This window comes from Oncorhynchus gorbuscha, linkage group LG16 (assembly GCF_021184085.1).
Source record: "Oncorhynchus gorbuscha isolate QuinsamMale2020 ecotype Even-year linkage group LG16, OgorEven_v1.0, whole genome shotgun sequence".
NCBI classification, from domain to species: domain Eukaryota; kingdom Metazoa; phylum Chordata; class Actinopteri; order Salmoniformes; family Salmonidae; genus Oncorhynchus; species Oncorhynchus gorbuscha.
Genome location: NC_060188.1, coordinates 22580983 through 22597874, shown reverse-complemented (window position 1 = coordinate 22597874; position 16892 = coordinate 22580983). Strand labels below are relative to the sequence as shown.

Below are 16892 nucleotides of genomic sequence, written 5' to 3'. Positions count from 1 at the left end.
CTGATAACGGCAAACTCAAAGTAAAACTGATTTCCCAACAAACTCTTTCTGCATTTAACAGCATACTGGCCTAAAACTGCTGTCAGGCTCCCTCCGTATGACTGGGTGTTTTGCGCACGTAAAATCGGGGTATGTTGTTGAGAGTCCCCCCAACTCCCCCTCTGATCTGCTTCGTCCAATGAGCGCGTCGAGGGCGAGTCGGGCCTCATCGACGAAACGAAGGAGACGGTGGGGGAGGGTCACGTGTGTATACACTGTAGGGTTCAGTACCACTCAATTCGTAGTAAGTTGTCAACGTCCTCCCCTTTCGAGAACAAACCTCGTCAGACTAGAAACTGTATCGCTAAATGCTGCAGTAGCCTAAGTAACTACGCAAAAAGTAATAGATCTAACTATACCGTTTTTGTATTTTTTTCTTCCGAATAGAAAAGGATACGACGTTTGTTACAAGTGAACACCAAATGTAATTACAGAGAAATGTCAGTGGAAGTACAGCAAAACCCGATGCCTCCGTAGACTTGTCGCCGTGCCAAATCTGTACTTTTCTGGTGAGTTTTCCTAAAATGTTTGTATCATTTTTCAGCAGACTGCATATTGAGTTCCACACAAACATATTTCCTATCTATGTTCGGACGAAAGTATTGACTTTACTGTTTCATTTGGCTGTAGAATAAATAGGTGGGCTATGATAACATATAGCGTGTGTTTGAATGTAGTGGTCAACAATATCCTCACAGATGTTATGTTATCTATAGTTTTATCAACTATAGATGACAGTTATCCTTGCTTAGCTCCCAATGGTCCGTAGCACCCATAGGAAATCGGCGCAGAATAGGTTACAAGCAAATGGATACAATCCGCGAGTCTAGATTCTGTGACCGATATAATGATACATTGCTTTTAGTTTATCAGGATGTATTACATTGGACAGTTCAACAAGTTACGAAAAAGTAATCAGCTTTGTGCTTTAATGTTTCTGGAAACACTTGCACAAATAGGTTTCGTAATCACTAAAGACCCTATTACCAGCAATCTGATTCATGCATAGGTAGATCATACTGTGACTATCATCAACAACATTGACTTGAAGGATGATGTAACTTACAAACATATGAACATTTTACATGAACCTACCGTTAAAGTCAGACTGGTCTCATAGACTAGACATAGTAAACGTAAATCCGGGACACTCAAATTAGTATGATAAACTGCATGACCAAAAGTATGTGGACACCTGCTCATTGAACATCTCATTCCAAAATCATGGCCATTAGTAAGGAGTTGCTCCCCCCCAGCCTTCACTCTTCTGGGAAGGCTTTCCACTAGATGTTGGAACATTGCTACAGAGACTTGCTTCTTCTATTCAGGCACGAGCATTAGTGAAGTCGTTCACTGATGTTGGACAATTAGGCCTGGCTCGCAATTGGTGTGCCAATTCATCCCAAAGGTGTTCGATGGGGTTGTGGTCAGGGCTCTGTGCAGGCCAGTCAAGTTCTTTCACACTGATCTCGACAAACCATTTCTGTATAGACCTCACTTTGTGCATGGAGGCATTGTCATGTTGAAACAGGAAAGAGACTTCCCCAATCTTTTGCCACAAAGTGGGAAGTACAACATCGCTTAGAATATCATTGTATGCTGTAGCGTTAAGATTTCCCTTTACTGGAATGAAGTGGCCTAGCCCGAACAATGAAAAACAGCCCCAGACCATTATTCCTCCACCACCAAACTTTACAGTTGCCGCTGTACTTTGGGGCAGGTAGCGTTCTCCTGGTGTTCGCCAAACCCAGATTTGTCTGTCGGACTGCCAGATGGTGAAGCGTGATTCATCACTCCAAAGAACACATTTACACTGCTAGCTGTGCCACCAGAGACTCTGGGTTCGAGCCCAGGCTCTGTCGCAGCCGGCCGCGACTGGGAGGTCCATGGGGTGATGCACAATTGGCCTAGCGTCGTCCGGGTTAGGGAGGGTTTGGCCAGTAGGGATATCCTTGTCTCATCGCGCACTAGTTACTCCTGTGGCGGGCTGTGCCCAGTGCACACTAACCAGGTTGCCAGGTGCACGGTGTTTCCTCCGACACATTGGTGTGGCTGGCTTCCTGGTTGGATGCGCGTTGTGTTAAGAAGCAGTGCGGCTTGGTTGGGTTTTGTTTCGGAAGACGCATGGCTTTCGACCTTCGTCTCTCCCGAGCCCGTACGGGAGTTGTAGCGATGAGACAAGATAACTACTAACAATTGGACACCACGAAATTGGGGAGAAAAGGGGGGTAAAATTCAAACAAACAAAAAAGTTGGCAGCTCTGAATTAGGATTCAAAGATGCAGAAATAATGGGGTGTCAGCTATAATTTGACACCTTGAGTTTGAAGAAATCTGTTTTGGTTTATTGAACTACAGTAAGTGATGTGAATGTAATTACATCATGGGTCCCGGATCTGTACTACATAGAAATGCATAATTATGGATATGTCATTATCTTCATGGTGATGTATCCTGAATAGGTACACAAAGGTAGAAATATGCAATATCCTCCTTTGCATTTTGGGGTATTATTCTACACATTAGCTATTATTCTAATGAACTCTGCCCCCAAACAAGACCAAATTTGGTTGTTCTGGACCGGACCAAATTTCAACCAATCCTAGACTTATATGTTTCATAAGTTTGGACATCATAGTTTAGCACAGTAGAGTACAGAGGTACCAATGCCTATAACTGTTAGAACCCCGAATTCACCCATATAGGGCTCCAGATTGTGGTGTGTGGGGCCACGATGAGGCTAGTCGCTCCTAAAGACATTGGACATTGGTACTCTTACTGTACTGTGCTGTCCAAACTTGTGAAACATAGACGTCTATGATTAGTTAAGGTTTGGTCCGGTCCAGACAAACCAAATTTGGTCTTGTTTGGGGGCAGAGTTCATTAGAATCCAGCGACGGCCAGAGCAGATGCTGTTTACAGTAAATGGAAAGAGAGGGGGCTCATGGGTAGGTGTCAGTAAGAGCTGGGAGAAGTGACTTTAACTGGGAAGAGAGAGGCAGAGAGAGGCAGAGAGAGGGAGGGGTTGTCCAAACTGTTTTCACACATTCACTTTGACTACCAGACAACAGAAAGAGAAAGAATGAGCTGAACATAACAGTATGCCAGTGGAAGGTAGGACAGTAGCAGATGACCCAACTCTGGTTTGTGACTACTGTGATTTTCCATTGTAGCCAATGCAATTACAGTAATTCTGTTACTGATTTTCACAATTCTGTAATTGATTTGGTGATAGTGTTAATAAATAAAATGTGTATAAAAACATAAATCAAAAAGTCATTTAGTCTTATCCAGTATCATTCACCTTATGACATGAAAACATTTGGGGTTGAGAGGGATTACTTAACCTATCCTAGGTATTCCTTAAAGTGGTGGGGTTTCACATGTGCTAACTTTCATTTATCCTCCCTCCTCATGAGGGCGAGAAATTCAAATCTATCAAAAACATGTGTTTTTGGTAACAGTGAAAAGACAGAAGGCAATGTTTCTTAAACGTACAGAAGGCAAATCATTTTGCCAAAAATAAATATAAATACTGATATTAGTTGTCAGAGATCTTTACTTCAACATTATTGTGTTTTGATGTTTTCCTAATTCCTGGTAGATGTTTTCTGACCTCTTTTCATTATGTTTGACCAGAAATCAAAGTCATTAGTTATGCCTAATTTTTAAGATGGAAAATGGATGAAAAATGTATCTATGCCTTCATTTCCTGAAAATATAGACTGTTAGATTTGATTTGTCACCTAATTTGATACACATGAGTCATTTTACAAGTAAATCATGGGAAACTATTTCACAGGTGGCATGATGTTCAAGAAGACTGACAGGCCATGCTCTCACAGATTACTTTGGTTTTAGAAATGTACTTGCACTGCAACCAACTACACACCTTCCTGTCAAACATCATTTTTCCAGGGTGTATTTACATAAGAAGTCATTTGAGAAGGGGATTTTGGTTGTGCTTTGGCATCCCTTGATATAGTAGCCTACTGATATGTAACTTCCATTTTACTCAATTTACTGATATCATCATGTTGTTGTTACTTAATTGGTAACTAATGCATTCAATTGTGTTTATGATATAGATACACTTACTACTCGTTAAAAGTCTCATTGGTGGTTAATTACAGTGTTAAAACATATATTTTGGAAAATATTCACAGATTCCTATGATTATTTTCTCCCTATTCTGCATTAAAACTGCTATTTAAAGCCCCCATGCAGTCTTTTTAATTGTATTCTTAAATCATTACTATATGTCTAATAAATCACTGTGCGTGTTTATTTAAAAACATGTTTTCATTTATTTCCTTAAGGCTCTTTTTCCATTGAAATGCTCAGTCTGATCGTGTGGCGTGTTGATACAAATGTAAATATATTTACATACACAGCCCTGATTGGCGGATAGGATCTTCTAGACCAGGGGTGTCAAACTCATTCCACCGATGGCCAAGTGTCTGCGGGTTCTTTTTTTTTCTCCTTTCAATCAAGCCCCAGACAACCAGGTGAGAGGAGTTCCTTACTAATCAGTAACCTTAATTCATCAATCAAGTACAGGGGAGGAGCGAAAACCCCCAGACACTCTGCCCTCCGTGGAATGAGTTTGACACGTGTGATCTAGACTCTAGAGCCCCCAAACTCAACTCTGGACCTCGAAGCCAGTTCCACTGCTTTTTTTTTACATTTTACCCCTTTAATCAGGCACTGATTTAGACCTGGGACACCAGGCTGGTGTAATACATTTTCAGGTAGAACAGAAAACCAGCAAGCTCTGGACCTCATAGGGTAAGAGTTAAATACCCCTGGACTAGATCCTTCCCGCTTACCCCTTCAAAGTAGGAGGATACATATGCAAATAAAATATGACTGGTCATTGGTCAGAATAATCAGATCCAATTATGATGTCATGCAATGGGCCAAAAACTCTGGAATGCCAATATAGAACAGAAGTTCATTAGTTTACATGAATTCATGCTTTTTTAGTAGCAGCATTCCCCTATATGAGAACTAGGGGAAGCACTCGGGTGTGTTTTTCCAAGTGTGTAGCTGACATGTTTCTACTGGATTTACATAAGAGACATATCACATTTTCCCATTTCATCATCAACATTGTCTTCCTTCAATCACTTCACTGAGTGCCGTCCAAACAGGAATTATTGTTTATAGGAATTGTGCAATATTTAAAAAATAATCTTCAGGACGTCACTCTTTTAGACTGAGGTTGATCACGGTTCTTTATCTCCTATAGCCTCTTGTCTAGCATTTATAGTACATAGACTGGCTTAGATTAAGGACCGGCTGGACTATCAATAGAAAGCACAGAGTAGATTAGATTAGACAAAATTAACAGAACTATTTACTGCAATATTGTAAATAAGTCTGTTTTTTTTGCACTGAAGTAGTAAGAGAAGCCACCTGCCACATGACATACAAAAGCAGAATGCATAGTTTTGCTCCTCATTTTGCTGTGATTGTGTAACAAAGTCACGCTAGGCCATTAATTATAATGAGTGAAAATGCACCAGGTTTTACACTGTTGAGCGTTATAGTAAATAACAAACTCTAAGCCTGCGGCACACCAGAGCGGGCACCTTAACACGAATCACACGCGGCTCCCCTCGCTTGTTATGCTACTCTGAGGGAAGCGAAAGCAGCTGAGAATATCAAAGGGAGCTATTCATGAGAGCTGAAGGACTTTCACAGGTGGAATTATTCATGAAACAGTAACGTGTTCTCTCATCGTTCTGAAATGTTCACGTGTGTTCCCTCCTAGCCTCTCCTCAAACGAAGTGCAACGAGGACAACTGGCGTGAAACCAGACGCGATGCCAATGTTATCCTGTTTGGGAGAATAGATAGATTTTTGAGCAGAGGAAATTGCTTGTATGGTATGAAATGAGTTTGAATGAAATGTTGTCCTAATCTAATTGCGGTTAGATTCAGAGTTGATTGAATGCTCTGTTGTTAGTTTGCGCAACATCTGAAAGTAAGTCTCCAATTGTGCAGTATGATCCTTCCAAAATGCTGCTCTTGCTCCAGCTATCAAACACGATTACAGACATGTATGTGCTCTCATGCGACTTCATTCAGGCGATTCTGAGAAATAGCTGTACGTTCCAGAGGGGAAGTGAGGGGTGTGAGCCTATCACAGCGTGTCACACTATTCACATCAAAAACCCTGAGATATCAAACCCATCTGTATCCCTGAACACCTGGTCTGGAGGGAGGTTTCTCCTTTTCTACTTCTGGTAATATTAAACTAACAACATTGAACCTTGAAGATGAGTGAAATGAGAAGATTGTCTTGGATCAGGACACGGGGGAATATCTTGGTGTTCCCACACTAAATGTGTTGTAGTGAGCTCCTATGGTTACAGCATACAATATTGTACCAGGCTAGTGTAATACCACAGTCACGGTAAGCTTTCGTGACACACTGTTGACCGAAGGCTTCTTACAATTAAACCAGGTGTCCTATGAATGACATCTTCCCATCTCAACCGGGTGCCCTTTTATAGTGAAGAAAGCGTCTATGGGATGCCCTGTTGTGTTGATGTGCCTGTTGCTGTCAGTGAAGCGTCAGCGGCGTAGCTCACTATTTTCACACCCTTAGGAATGCGTCTAACATCCCAGTCCAAGTTCTGTCATGGTCTCTTGAGAGAGAAAAGGTTCTGGAAAACCGCTGAATGAAAAGAGATTTACAGAGAAGAACTGCAGTCTATTCCAACACGAAGATTGTACTGGCATACAAAAGAAGTTAGTTGTGTTTTGATGTTCGGTGTGGGTAATTAAGAGGGTGTGTGTGACATAAAAGGCGATTTACATCTCAGGCACACAGTGTGCTGTGCCTTTTGATTGTTCACACACACTCCCACAGCCCGTTAGGCTGCTGTGTTCATTATTAACACACTGCCCAAGTCTCTGGGAGGACTCACACAGTCAACACTGCTGTCCCATGAATATAGAGACATTTCATGTTTTTCACACTGTATTCATACACTGTATTCATACACTGTATTCTTGTATTCATACACTGTATTCTTCACATTGCTCATTCTGCAATGTCCCACTGTACATTGCAGTTTTGTTACACTGTTTATACACGCTGCGTATTTATATACTGGATTCATATTTATATGCTGGATTATAAACTGGGTGGTTCGAGTCCAGAATGCTGATTGGCTGTCAGCCGTGGTATTCCAGACCGAATACCACAGGTCTGACAAAACATTTATTTTTACTGCTCTAATTACGTTGGTAACCAGTTTATAATAGCAATAAGGCACCTTGGGCTTGTTGTATATGGTCAATACACCATGGCTAAGGGCTGTATCTATAAGGCCACAAGGCGAGACCCAAATGCAGACACAGGAGGCAGATGGTTGAGCTCCGATATTTATTATAGCAAAAGGGGGAGGCAAAAGGCAGGTCGGGTACAGGCGAGAGTTCATAAACCAGGTCAGAGTCCAAATGGTACAAGACGATAGGCCGGCTCGAGGTCAGGGGCAGGCAGAGTGGTCAGGCAGGCGGGCTCAGAGTCAGGACAGGCAAGGGTCAAAACCCAGGAGGGTGAGAAAAGAGAGACTGGAAAAGGCTGGAGCTGAGACACAAAAACGCTGGTTGACTTGACAAACAGACGAACTGGCACAGAGAGACAGGAAACACAGGGATAAATACACCGGGGATAATAAGTGACACCTGGAGGGGGTGGAGACAAGCACAAGGACAGGTGAAACAGATCAGGGCGTGACAGTATCCAAGCACTCTGCTTTGCGTCGTGCATAAGAACAGCCCTTAGCCTTGGTATATTGGCCATGTACCATACTCCTTAAGGCCGTATTGCTTAATTATACACAGAGTGTACAAAACTTTAGGAACACGTGCTCTTTCCATAACATAGACTGACCAGGTAAATCCAGGTGAAAGCTATGATCCCTTATTGATGTCACTTGTTAAATCCACTTCAATCAGTGTAGAAGAAGGAGACAGGTTAAAGAAAGATTTTTAAGCCTTGAGACAATTGAGACATGGACTGTGTGTGTGTGACATTCAGAGGGTTAATGGGCAAGAATAAATATTTAAATGCCTTTGAACGGAGTATAGTAGTAGGTGCCAGACACAGGTTTGAGTGTGTCTAGAACTGCAACGCTGCTGGGTTTTTCATGCTCCACAGTTTCCTGTGTGTATCAAGAATGGTCCATCACCCAAAGGACACCCAGCCAACTTGACACAGCTGTGGGAAGCATTGGAGTGCAACTCCGTATTAGGAAGGTGTGCTTAATGTTTTGTGTATCCTGGATTCTTATTCATATACTGTATGTTATGTTAGGAGCTAGTAACTCAAGCATTTTGCTGCACCCACTATAGGGACCCATTTTAACATCTGCAAAACTGTGTACATGTCCAATAAAGTTTGATTTGATTTGAGGAGAGACAGACTCTAACTAGAGGGTTGATAGCTGAAGATACACACTGTTCTTCCTGTTTGGTACGGCAGGGTGTTATTCCAAAAGACAGGTTACTCACATGCCTTTTGTCTCTAGTCCTGGTGAGCCCTCCCCCACCCCTTTAAACTCCAGCAGAAAACGAGTCACCTGGTAGCTTTAGAGTGGTTTTTACAAGGGGCAGTGGCACCCCCATTTCACCTGTCTCTGGGAAAGGAAAGCATCTGGGAGTTTTTGAAAGCGTAACCATACACCGCCCCCCCCGCCCCCCCCTGCTGCATGCCCCTCCATGCAGTGTACTCTACTTACAGCCAGCTGCAGAGGTGTGGAGGAGCACACAGGAAGTGTGTGTGTGTGTGTGTGTGTGTGTGTGTGTGTGTGTGTGTGTGTGTGTGTGTGTGTGTGTGTGTGTGTGTGTGTGTGTGTGTGTGTGTGTGTGTGTGTGTGTGTGTGTGTGTGTGTGTGTGTGTGTGTGTGTGTGTGTGTGTGTGTGTGTCAAATCTAATTGTATTTTTTTGTATGCGCCGAATACAACATTGTCTGGACATTTTATTTTGTAGTAGTCTGACCAGGTCACCAGGTAAACACTACGAAATATGAGCTTGTAAATATGCTTCCTTACTTTGCACGAGAGCGGCTTGTGCACCAGTTGATTCATCCAACCTTTTAAAATCATATGTTTTTTGTCTCGCGCTTTTACGAAGCATCAAACCCCATGTCTCTCTTCGGGGAATCTTATCATTGATTCTATATTTTTCATTTTGAACTGTCTAAGCTTGAATACAATGTTGAGAATTCTCCCCGTGTTCCATTCCCTCCTGACATGAGCTCTTTTGTTAGCGTATGCTTTCACTTCTTCCTGAGCAGAACTAATATGATCAGAGTTGGCATGTTACAGTTCAGACTCCGACAGCAGAGTTATGTAACTGCTGTTTTAATGAGCAGCCTCTCACTGCAGCAGGATGATCCCCAGTCAGGCCCCCCCCCATGTGCCCAGGCGTTCTCTCTGACCTTGCCCTGAACTCCAACTCACACTCAGTCCACTCCACACTGACCCCTCCCTGGGACCGCCCGACCAGGCACAGGGGGGCTACCCATCACCCACAACATCCCGCAAACTCCTTCGCTCTCTCTCTCGTCTCTGTTCCTCTCGCACACACACACACACACACACACACACACACACACACACACACACACACACACACACACACACACACACACACACACACACACACACACACACACACACAAGCCAGTGTAGTAACCTGAACAGAAGGCGCTCATGCTTTGGAAGAGATATGGATGGGAAGAAGTAGAAGCCAAGCGGCCTGTAGAGTCAGGCGATGGTAAAGAGGGAGGTCTTCATCTGGAGGGCAACAAGGGCAACTCTCCGCCTGGCCCCTGCATGTTATTCTTCCATTAGAACAAGGGATTCACTTGCTCTGGCTGGAGAGGCCCTGAACACTGCAGAAAGAAAGAATGCTTTTTAAGGCTGGAGCTGACCAATGAAACATATTGTGAGGAGTTTTTATTCAGCCAGTGAAATGCAATGAAGTGGAATTAATGGTGTAACCCCAGGCATAATAGCCATGCCGTGTGTGTGTGTGTGTGTGTGTGTGTGTGTGTGTGTGTGTGTGTGTGTGTGTGTGTGTGTGTGTGTGTGTGTGTGTGTGTGTGTGTGTGTGTGTGTGTGTGTGTGTGTGTGTGTGTGTGTGTGTGTGTGTGTGTGTGTGTGTGTGTGTGCGCGAGAGAGAGAGACTGGTCTTGCTTGCTTCTCTCCACAGCGTAGCACTTTTAAAGAACCACAAGAATGACTCCAATAACATATATAGTCCTAGAACATGAACAACTTGAAATGAGAAAAACCCATGCCTATTGTTTAGTTTGTGGTTTCCCACAAAGAAAAATACATTTCAAGTGATGGATTCATGATGGATTATGAGATTGTTTAAAAGAGAATGGAATCACATCTCTTCATATTTGAGTTATTTTAATTCACACAGTAGGAAGGAGAGCGGGAGACAGAGGGTGGAGAACATTCTCTCTTCATATTTGAGTTATTTTAATTCACACAGTAGGAAGGAGAGCGGGAGACAGAGGGTGGAGAACATTCTCTCTTCATATTTGAGTTATTTTAATTCACACAGTAGGAAGGAGAGCGGGAGACAGAGGGTGGAGAACATTCTCCATTCAGTCATCAGTGTTAATACTTGACCACACATCAGCACTTGTTTATGTATTGAAAAACAAGATAACTTAACTAATGTTGTTCTCCTCTCTCTGTCTGTCTCCAGCCAAGCCAGTGCACCAGTGCAGCCCTCTCTCAGAGCCCTAGCTATGTGGAGCTGTATAGCTTACAATGAGACGGACTCCAGCTCCGAACACCGGCTCTGCCAGGACTTTGGCCTCGTCCTTTCCGTCTTCTCCTTGTTCTACCTCATGGTGTGCTTCCCCATAGGGCTCTGCTACAACGCCCTGCTGGTGGTGGTCAACCTCTCCAACAAAATGTCCATGACCATGCCAGACGTCTACTTCGTCAACATGGCCATCGCTGGCCTGGTCCTCAACCTGGTGGCCCCCGTGGAGCTGCTAGGCCCTAGCTTCACACGATGGCCTGTGTGGGAGTACAACAATGAGATCTACATCACCCTGCTCATCCTCTTCAATATCTCCTCCCTGGTCATCATGTACTCCACCACCCTGCTCAGCCTGGACTACTACATCGAGCGAGCGCTGCCGCGCACCTACATGTCCAGCGTGTACAACACCAAGCACGTGTGCGGCTTTATCTGGGGCGGCGCCGTGCTCACCAGCTTCTCCTCGCTGCTCTTCTACGTGTGCAACCACGTCTCTACCAAGATCATCGAGTGCTCCAAGATGCAGAACAAGGAGGCTGCGGACGCCATCATGATGTTCATCGGCTACGTGGTTCCGGCCGTGGCCGTGCTGTATGCTTTCGTGCTCATCCTGCGCATTAGGAAGGAGTCCACCCCGCTGGACCAGGACTCATCCCGGCTGGACCCTTCTATCCACCGGCTGCTGCTGGCCTCTGTCTGCATGCAGTTTGTCCTATGGACCCCGTACTACATGACTCTACTGGTACACACTATAGCCGGGGCGCCGGGGAGCTACGGCAGCAACAACAAACAGCGGCTCACAATTTACTTCTTCCTGAGGTGTCTGTCGGAGCTGCTGGCCTTCTCCAGTAGCTTCGCCATGCCTCTCATGTACAGGCAGATGAACAAGAACTTCTCCCACAAGCTGCAGCGGCTGCTAAAGAGGCTAAACTGCAGGGACACATCCTGCCCTCACGAACACTCCTCAGTGCAGCAGGTGGCGACGTGAGACAGGGCCAGGCCTTACCCAGGCTGCACTTATTATCACAGACCCCACAGAGCCCACAACACGTGGCCTTAGAAGTCAGCCACAGGTCCACTGCTGCCGCTCTGGCTGGAGTCTTGACTTTTAATGAAACTAAGGAATCTTCAGTGACTTTCTAGAACTTGACTTTCTTTGTCCAGTTCTGTAGCGAGAGGATGAACCAAGTAGAAACCACTAAGTGCATTAGCAAGCTTGTCACTTGGATACTTGGTTGTGAGATTGGGGGCGCAAAGCCGTTGTAATGCGGTGTCTCTTCTAATACACACATGGGTGATTCACCAACATAGGCTGTAGAGATATTGCGCTGCACACCAAAACTGACAATGAGTTATACTTTGGAGTAACAATTGTTTTTATATCTCATGTGTCAATCAGCATGTTACTACTATGCATGTAGCTGGTAGTTGGTAGGAAGTGGAATGCAACCTGTTTATGACCCTGTCAGACCACCCAGTGCCCCAGAGCCTGAGGCCATGTCTCATTGAAGAGTTCCTGTCCAGCCTCGGCCACACAACTCTGGAGGGGTCTCAAATGGCACCCTATTCCCTACATAGTGCATTACATTTGATCAGAGCCCTGTGTGTCCGGTTAAACAGTAGTGCACTATATAGGAAATAGGGTGCCATTATGGACACATCCTCTGTCCTCCACTGTCTGGCACCTGGAAAAAAACCTTTGAACGCTCGTCACCCTCAGCAGTTTACACAGTACTATACATGTACCTGGTTTAATTTTACACCCCTACGGCATTACATAGGATCATGTGAACTACGGAGAGAACTCTCCACACAGCTTCTATTCAGGGTTCAGGCATGGCCAACTTACCTCTTGTGTCCTAGAATGCTCTCACTTATCTGGCTGCACACAACACCCAGTCATTGTGTGGGGAACATTTGCCTTGGCTCAGTTTATGTGATGTCTAAAAGCTGCTTAGAGGCACAGAAGTGACCTGCACAGCTGCTTTGCTATCTTGCTTCCCACTAAAGAGGAAGACTGTTTATATATAAAACATGTCCTATTTATATTTCAGCTAAATAATGAACACGTCCAATCACATTTCACTCTTGCCATGCTATGGTGATGTCCGTTATTGCATGTGATTATGTGATGGTTTGAAGTGTTGAAGTCTTTGTTGCTAAAATGAAAAGGTCAGTTTAGTCATCTCCACTTTGAAAGAGACAATACAATGATACGCTGTAACCCATTGTTTAAACATGTTGCTTCTTGCTACTGCTGGTGTATCCAGGCCACCTCGTGATAAGTATTGACTTAATTAAAAGCTCAGCAAAACCCTTTGAGTTTCGTGCTGAGGAACCCTAAAAATGAGTCCACACCCTGTTAATCATTATTTAAGCTCTGGTCAAAGTCCTCATTTATTACAGTTGAAATGCTCTTTCTGAGCAGTAGAGCAACAGAGGGACAGATATGTCACATGTTCTGCCCTGCTACTACCAGAAACAAACAAATGGCTTATGTCTAGACTTATATTGGCTCATTTTAATTCCAGGGTTGTTGAATGATGGTAGAGTTCACTGAAAATGTCATGCAAGAGCCAGAATCCTTTTTCATTGTATGGTAAAGTTAGTTATAAGCAATGTTAATCTACCTTTAGATATGACCGACAACACCAGGAAATAAAGAATGGTTAGGAACTGAAATGGGAAACAGTCAATTCTCACAGTTAAAGATTCAGTCCGAGATCTTAGGCACATCCAACTTCCTAACATATCATACGAAATGGATGACATGGTACACAATTCTTTTCTACTTTCAGGTACCAGTTTTGTCTCAAGAGCACTACTTTCAAAACTACTGGCTGAAATGATGCAAAACCTTTGGCACGTCACTTTAATGTGATTCTTAGTTTTCGAAGGACAGATTCCATCACCCTTTACCTCCCCTTTATGTTGTGCCGTTATAACCCACCAAAATGAGTATATATTTTTTAAAGAACCAGTACTGTATGTTTATGGGAAACGTTAGAGTATGCTATTCTTTTAAATCCACGTATATAAGCAGAGATAAGAATGTATTTTATTTCATGAGGTTTAGCTACATAGGGCAAGATGAATCCAGTTTCAGATGTGATGATTTTGTGACTGTGTATATACCAGTATATATGTATAATATGAAATATCTGTATATATTGTATGTTAGAGATTTACTGGAAAAACACCATGTCCTCTCACAGTATTATTTTCTCAAATATATATTTAGATACTGTAGCTTCAGTAATCTTCTTTATTGTCGGTTGAGTCAAAGACTGATTACACAATAAACTAACATGGGAATTAAACACAATGTCTGTTCTTTTAGTTTCTCTTTGTCTTGATGTTCACAGTGTTCTTTTGACATTTTTTGCTAATGTCAACTGTATCCAGTCTCCACGGTACATTGTCATGACAAATCCATGTCAAAATAGATGACATTGTCGTCCATTTCTGAGGGTATTCTTGTGTCAGTAAACAATGGCAAACATATTTTTCATTGCTGTTTGAAGCCATGGTGATAGGGCCAGCTATAGAGAGCAGAAACCACACTTATGTGTCATCTTGCAACATACTGTAATTAGGTTTGGTTGCCCATCTACAGAGCTTGATAAACCATAGCCATTTATACTGTAAAAAGAGCTTGTTTCTCCCATTGGCAGCTGGGTCTCTTTTTGTTTCAAATCAACACACTAATCACATGGGACAGGCTCAGACAATCCCACCTGGGACCCTGTGACCTGGGGGTGTTTCCCTGCGTTGGTCCAAATACAGACCTGTCATGTTTTATATCCATGTGGTTGAAACCCAGCCTCGTCAACAGCAGGATCTACTTAAATCACCCGCACATTTTGAAATGAATCGATGCTATTTATATATTCCTATGAATTTAAGCCCCCTTTAGAGAGATGATGTTATTATGGGTTGATATCCCCTCCCCGATGTCCAATTCCAAGGTTAATGTTGAGCTACCGTTGTGCGCTATAGAGGTTTAAAAAAAAGAAGAAGAAGAAGAATCTGTATGACAGCGGGACACATTTCCAACGTTAATTTCTTCATATACTGAGACCTAGAATAGACTCTCTGTCTGCATTGTAAACCCACTAGGGTAACCGTGGCTGTGGCACGTCCCTTTAACCACACTGTGTAAAACAGGAACAATCCAGGCGTTCTGTGAATTCTTTCGACATCCGTGGGCCTGGTTATACAGCCCAGTGTTGTTGCAATTCTCAACAAGAGCAATATTGTTCTAATATACGATAACCGTGTGGGGCAGCTGATGTGGGAGTCGTGCTGGAGATAAAGGAGTCCAAGGAAGCAGAAAAGTGAAGAGATTAAATAGCGAGTTGTTTTGTTAGAATGTCCAACCGAGAGGAGTAGAAGGAGTGTACACATGGTTCTGACGTATTCCAGCATGGGGAAAAGGTGACAGACATTAGATATAGCCCTGGAGACTTTGGCAGGGTTTATACTCAACAGACCCCTCACACTAACTCAAACCGTCTCAGTGGACATTTGTAATTACTTTTGAGGGGATGAAATTTGAGCTTAACCAAATGAAAGCACCATTGCATAAAGGGCAACCCTTTAATCTACTTTAAAGGGATTCCCTGCTGGGGGAAAAAATTACTTAATGATCAGTTGCTGCTGCTTCAGCTACTGTTGATAGATACTGTAAATGTTCAGGCTTTAGGAAGTCCTGAGTCTGCACAGTCGTGCAACATACACAGTACATTACACACTACTCGTAGCTATAGGTCTTGCCAAACAGTGCAGCCATAGTTTAAAAGAGAAGGCTTAAAATACTACCGACTGTGCATCTGGAAATGATATGATAATGGAGTGAATTGAAAACAGTTGCCATGGAAGCAGTTCCCTTCTGAGAATAGGAGTTTCTTAAGGTAGACTCAAAATAAAGCAGTATTAAGAAAACAACACACTGACCATCATCCGTTTATGTTTCCCTCACTATGATAACATGTCAACCATTTTAGTTGCTGAAATAAATAGACTACTTTGTGGCTGCATGTCGTCATTTGTAGTTATTTCCATAAGTTAACAATGGTCTGTACGATAATATCCATCGGTCGATATACTATATTCTGTGTGTCAGCTGCAAGTTCCAAATGGGAGAGGGAAGCTGTTTCCAAGAACACAGGAAGTCCTATCTAGGTGAAGAGCATTGAAACATGCTGCCAACGAGCCTGAGGACAGACAACAGGACATGACAAAATCAACTAATTGTCTCCCCTCAGCGCCATTGTCAGAGCTACACATGTGGAGCAGCCATCAAACAACAACAACCTGCTATAGCCTGGCCAGGAGAGAATGCTGATGTTCTCGATGAAAAGACGTTGGTGAGGTCACCATGTTTGCCACTGACCCCTTTACTAAATATACATAGCATTTGGCCAGGGGTTCCCTAAATTCATTGGATGAACAACAAGAGAAAAGCATGTATTTAAGCTACATGTTTCAGGCTGCAGAAATAGCATGAAAAGCTATTATACCAGCTAACAGAGGGTTAATGCCGTTAACACGCTAACATAGTATAATGAGCTGCTATGCTATTAACTGTGACCTGCTGTTAATTAGGTTAAACGGGAGCTCACTTGTGCCTTAGAACATGCTCGACCACCTATGTAGCTTGCACATTTGGTTTATCACTTAAACCTAGCTGTTTCGGTTGGCTGACACCATGATCCCTCACAAGATCTTTCAAAACACGCCAGTCGGTTCCTTCAATGACATGTACCAAAATCAAGTGCAAGACAAGCCTAAATTCTGTAACCTCGAGCACACTGAATCAGGCTTGCAGTCGGGCGGTATTTCCAGTCTTGTCAGTTGGCTAGGAATTTGCTTATCTCCTATGACAACAGCACTGTAGGACGGATGATGAGAGCAATGACCTAATGATCAGAGTGGAGTTGAACTCTGGCTACACTATTGTCCTGTCCCTGTAACTTCCTCTGACGGCTGATGACAAGCTGTACTACACAACATGGATTTGGGGTGGGGGAGGTTAACTTTAGAGAC

The 16892-nt window shown here is 43.4% G+C and overlaps 1 protein-coding gene across 1 annotated transcript; it reads left to right on the top strand.

The window, feature by feature from the left end:
- Nucleotides 1-239: 239 nt before the first annotated feature.
- Nucleotides 240-11844, top strand: LOC124000211 (probable G-protein coupled receptor 146). Its single transcript, XM_046306420.1, has 2 exons — nt 240-548; nt 10782-11844. Exon 2 carries the CDS (start codon nt 10825-10827, stop codon nt 11830-11832), a length of 1008 nt encoding a protein of 335 aa, XP_046162376.1. The 5' UTR covers nt 240-548; nt 10782-10824; the 3' UTR covers nt 11833-11844.
- Nucleotides 11845-16892: the final 5048 nt, after the last annotated feature.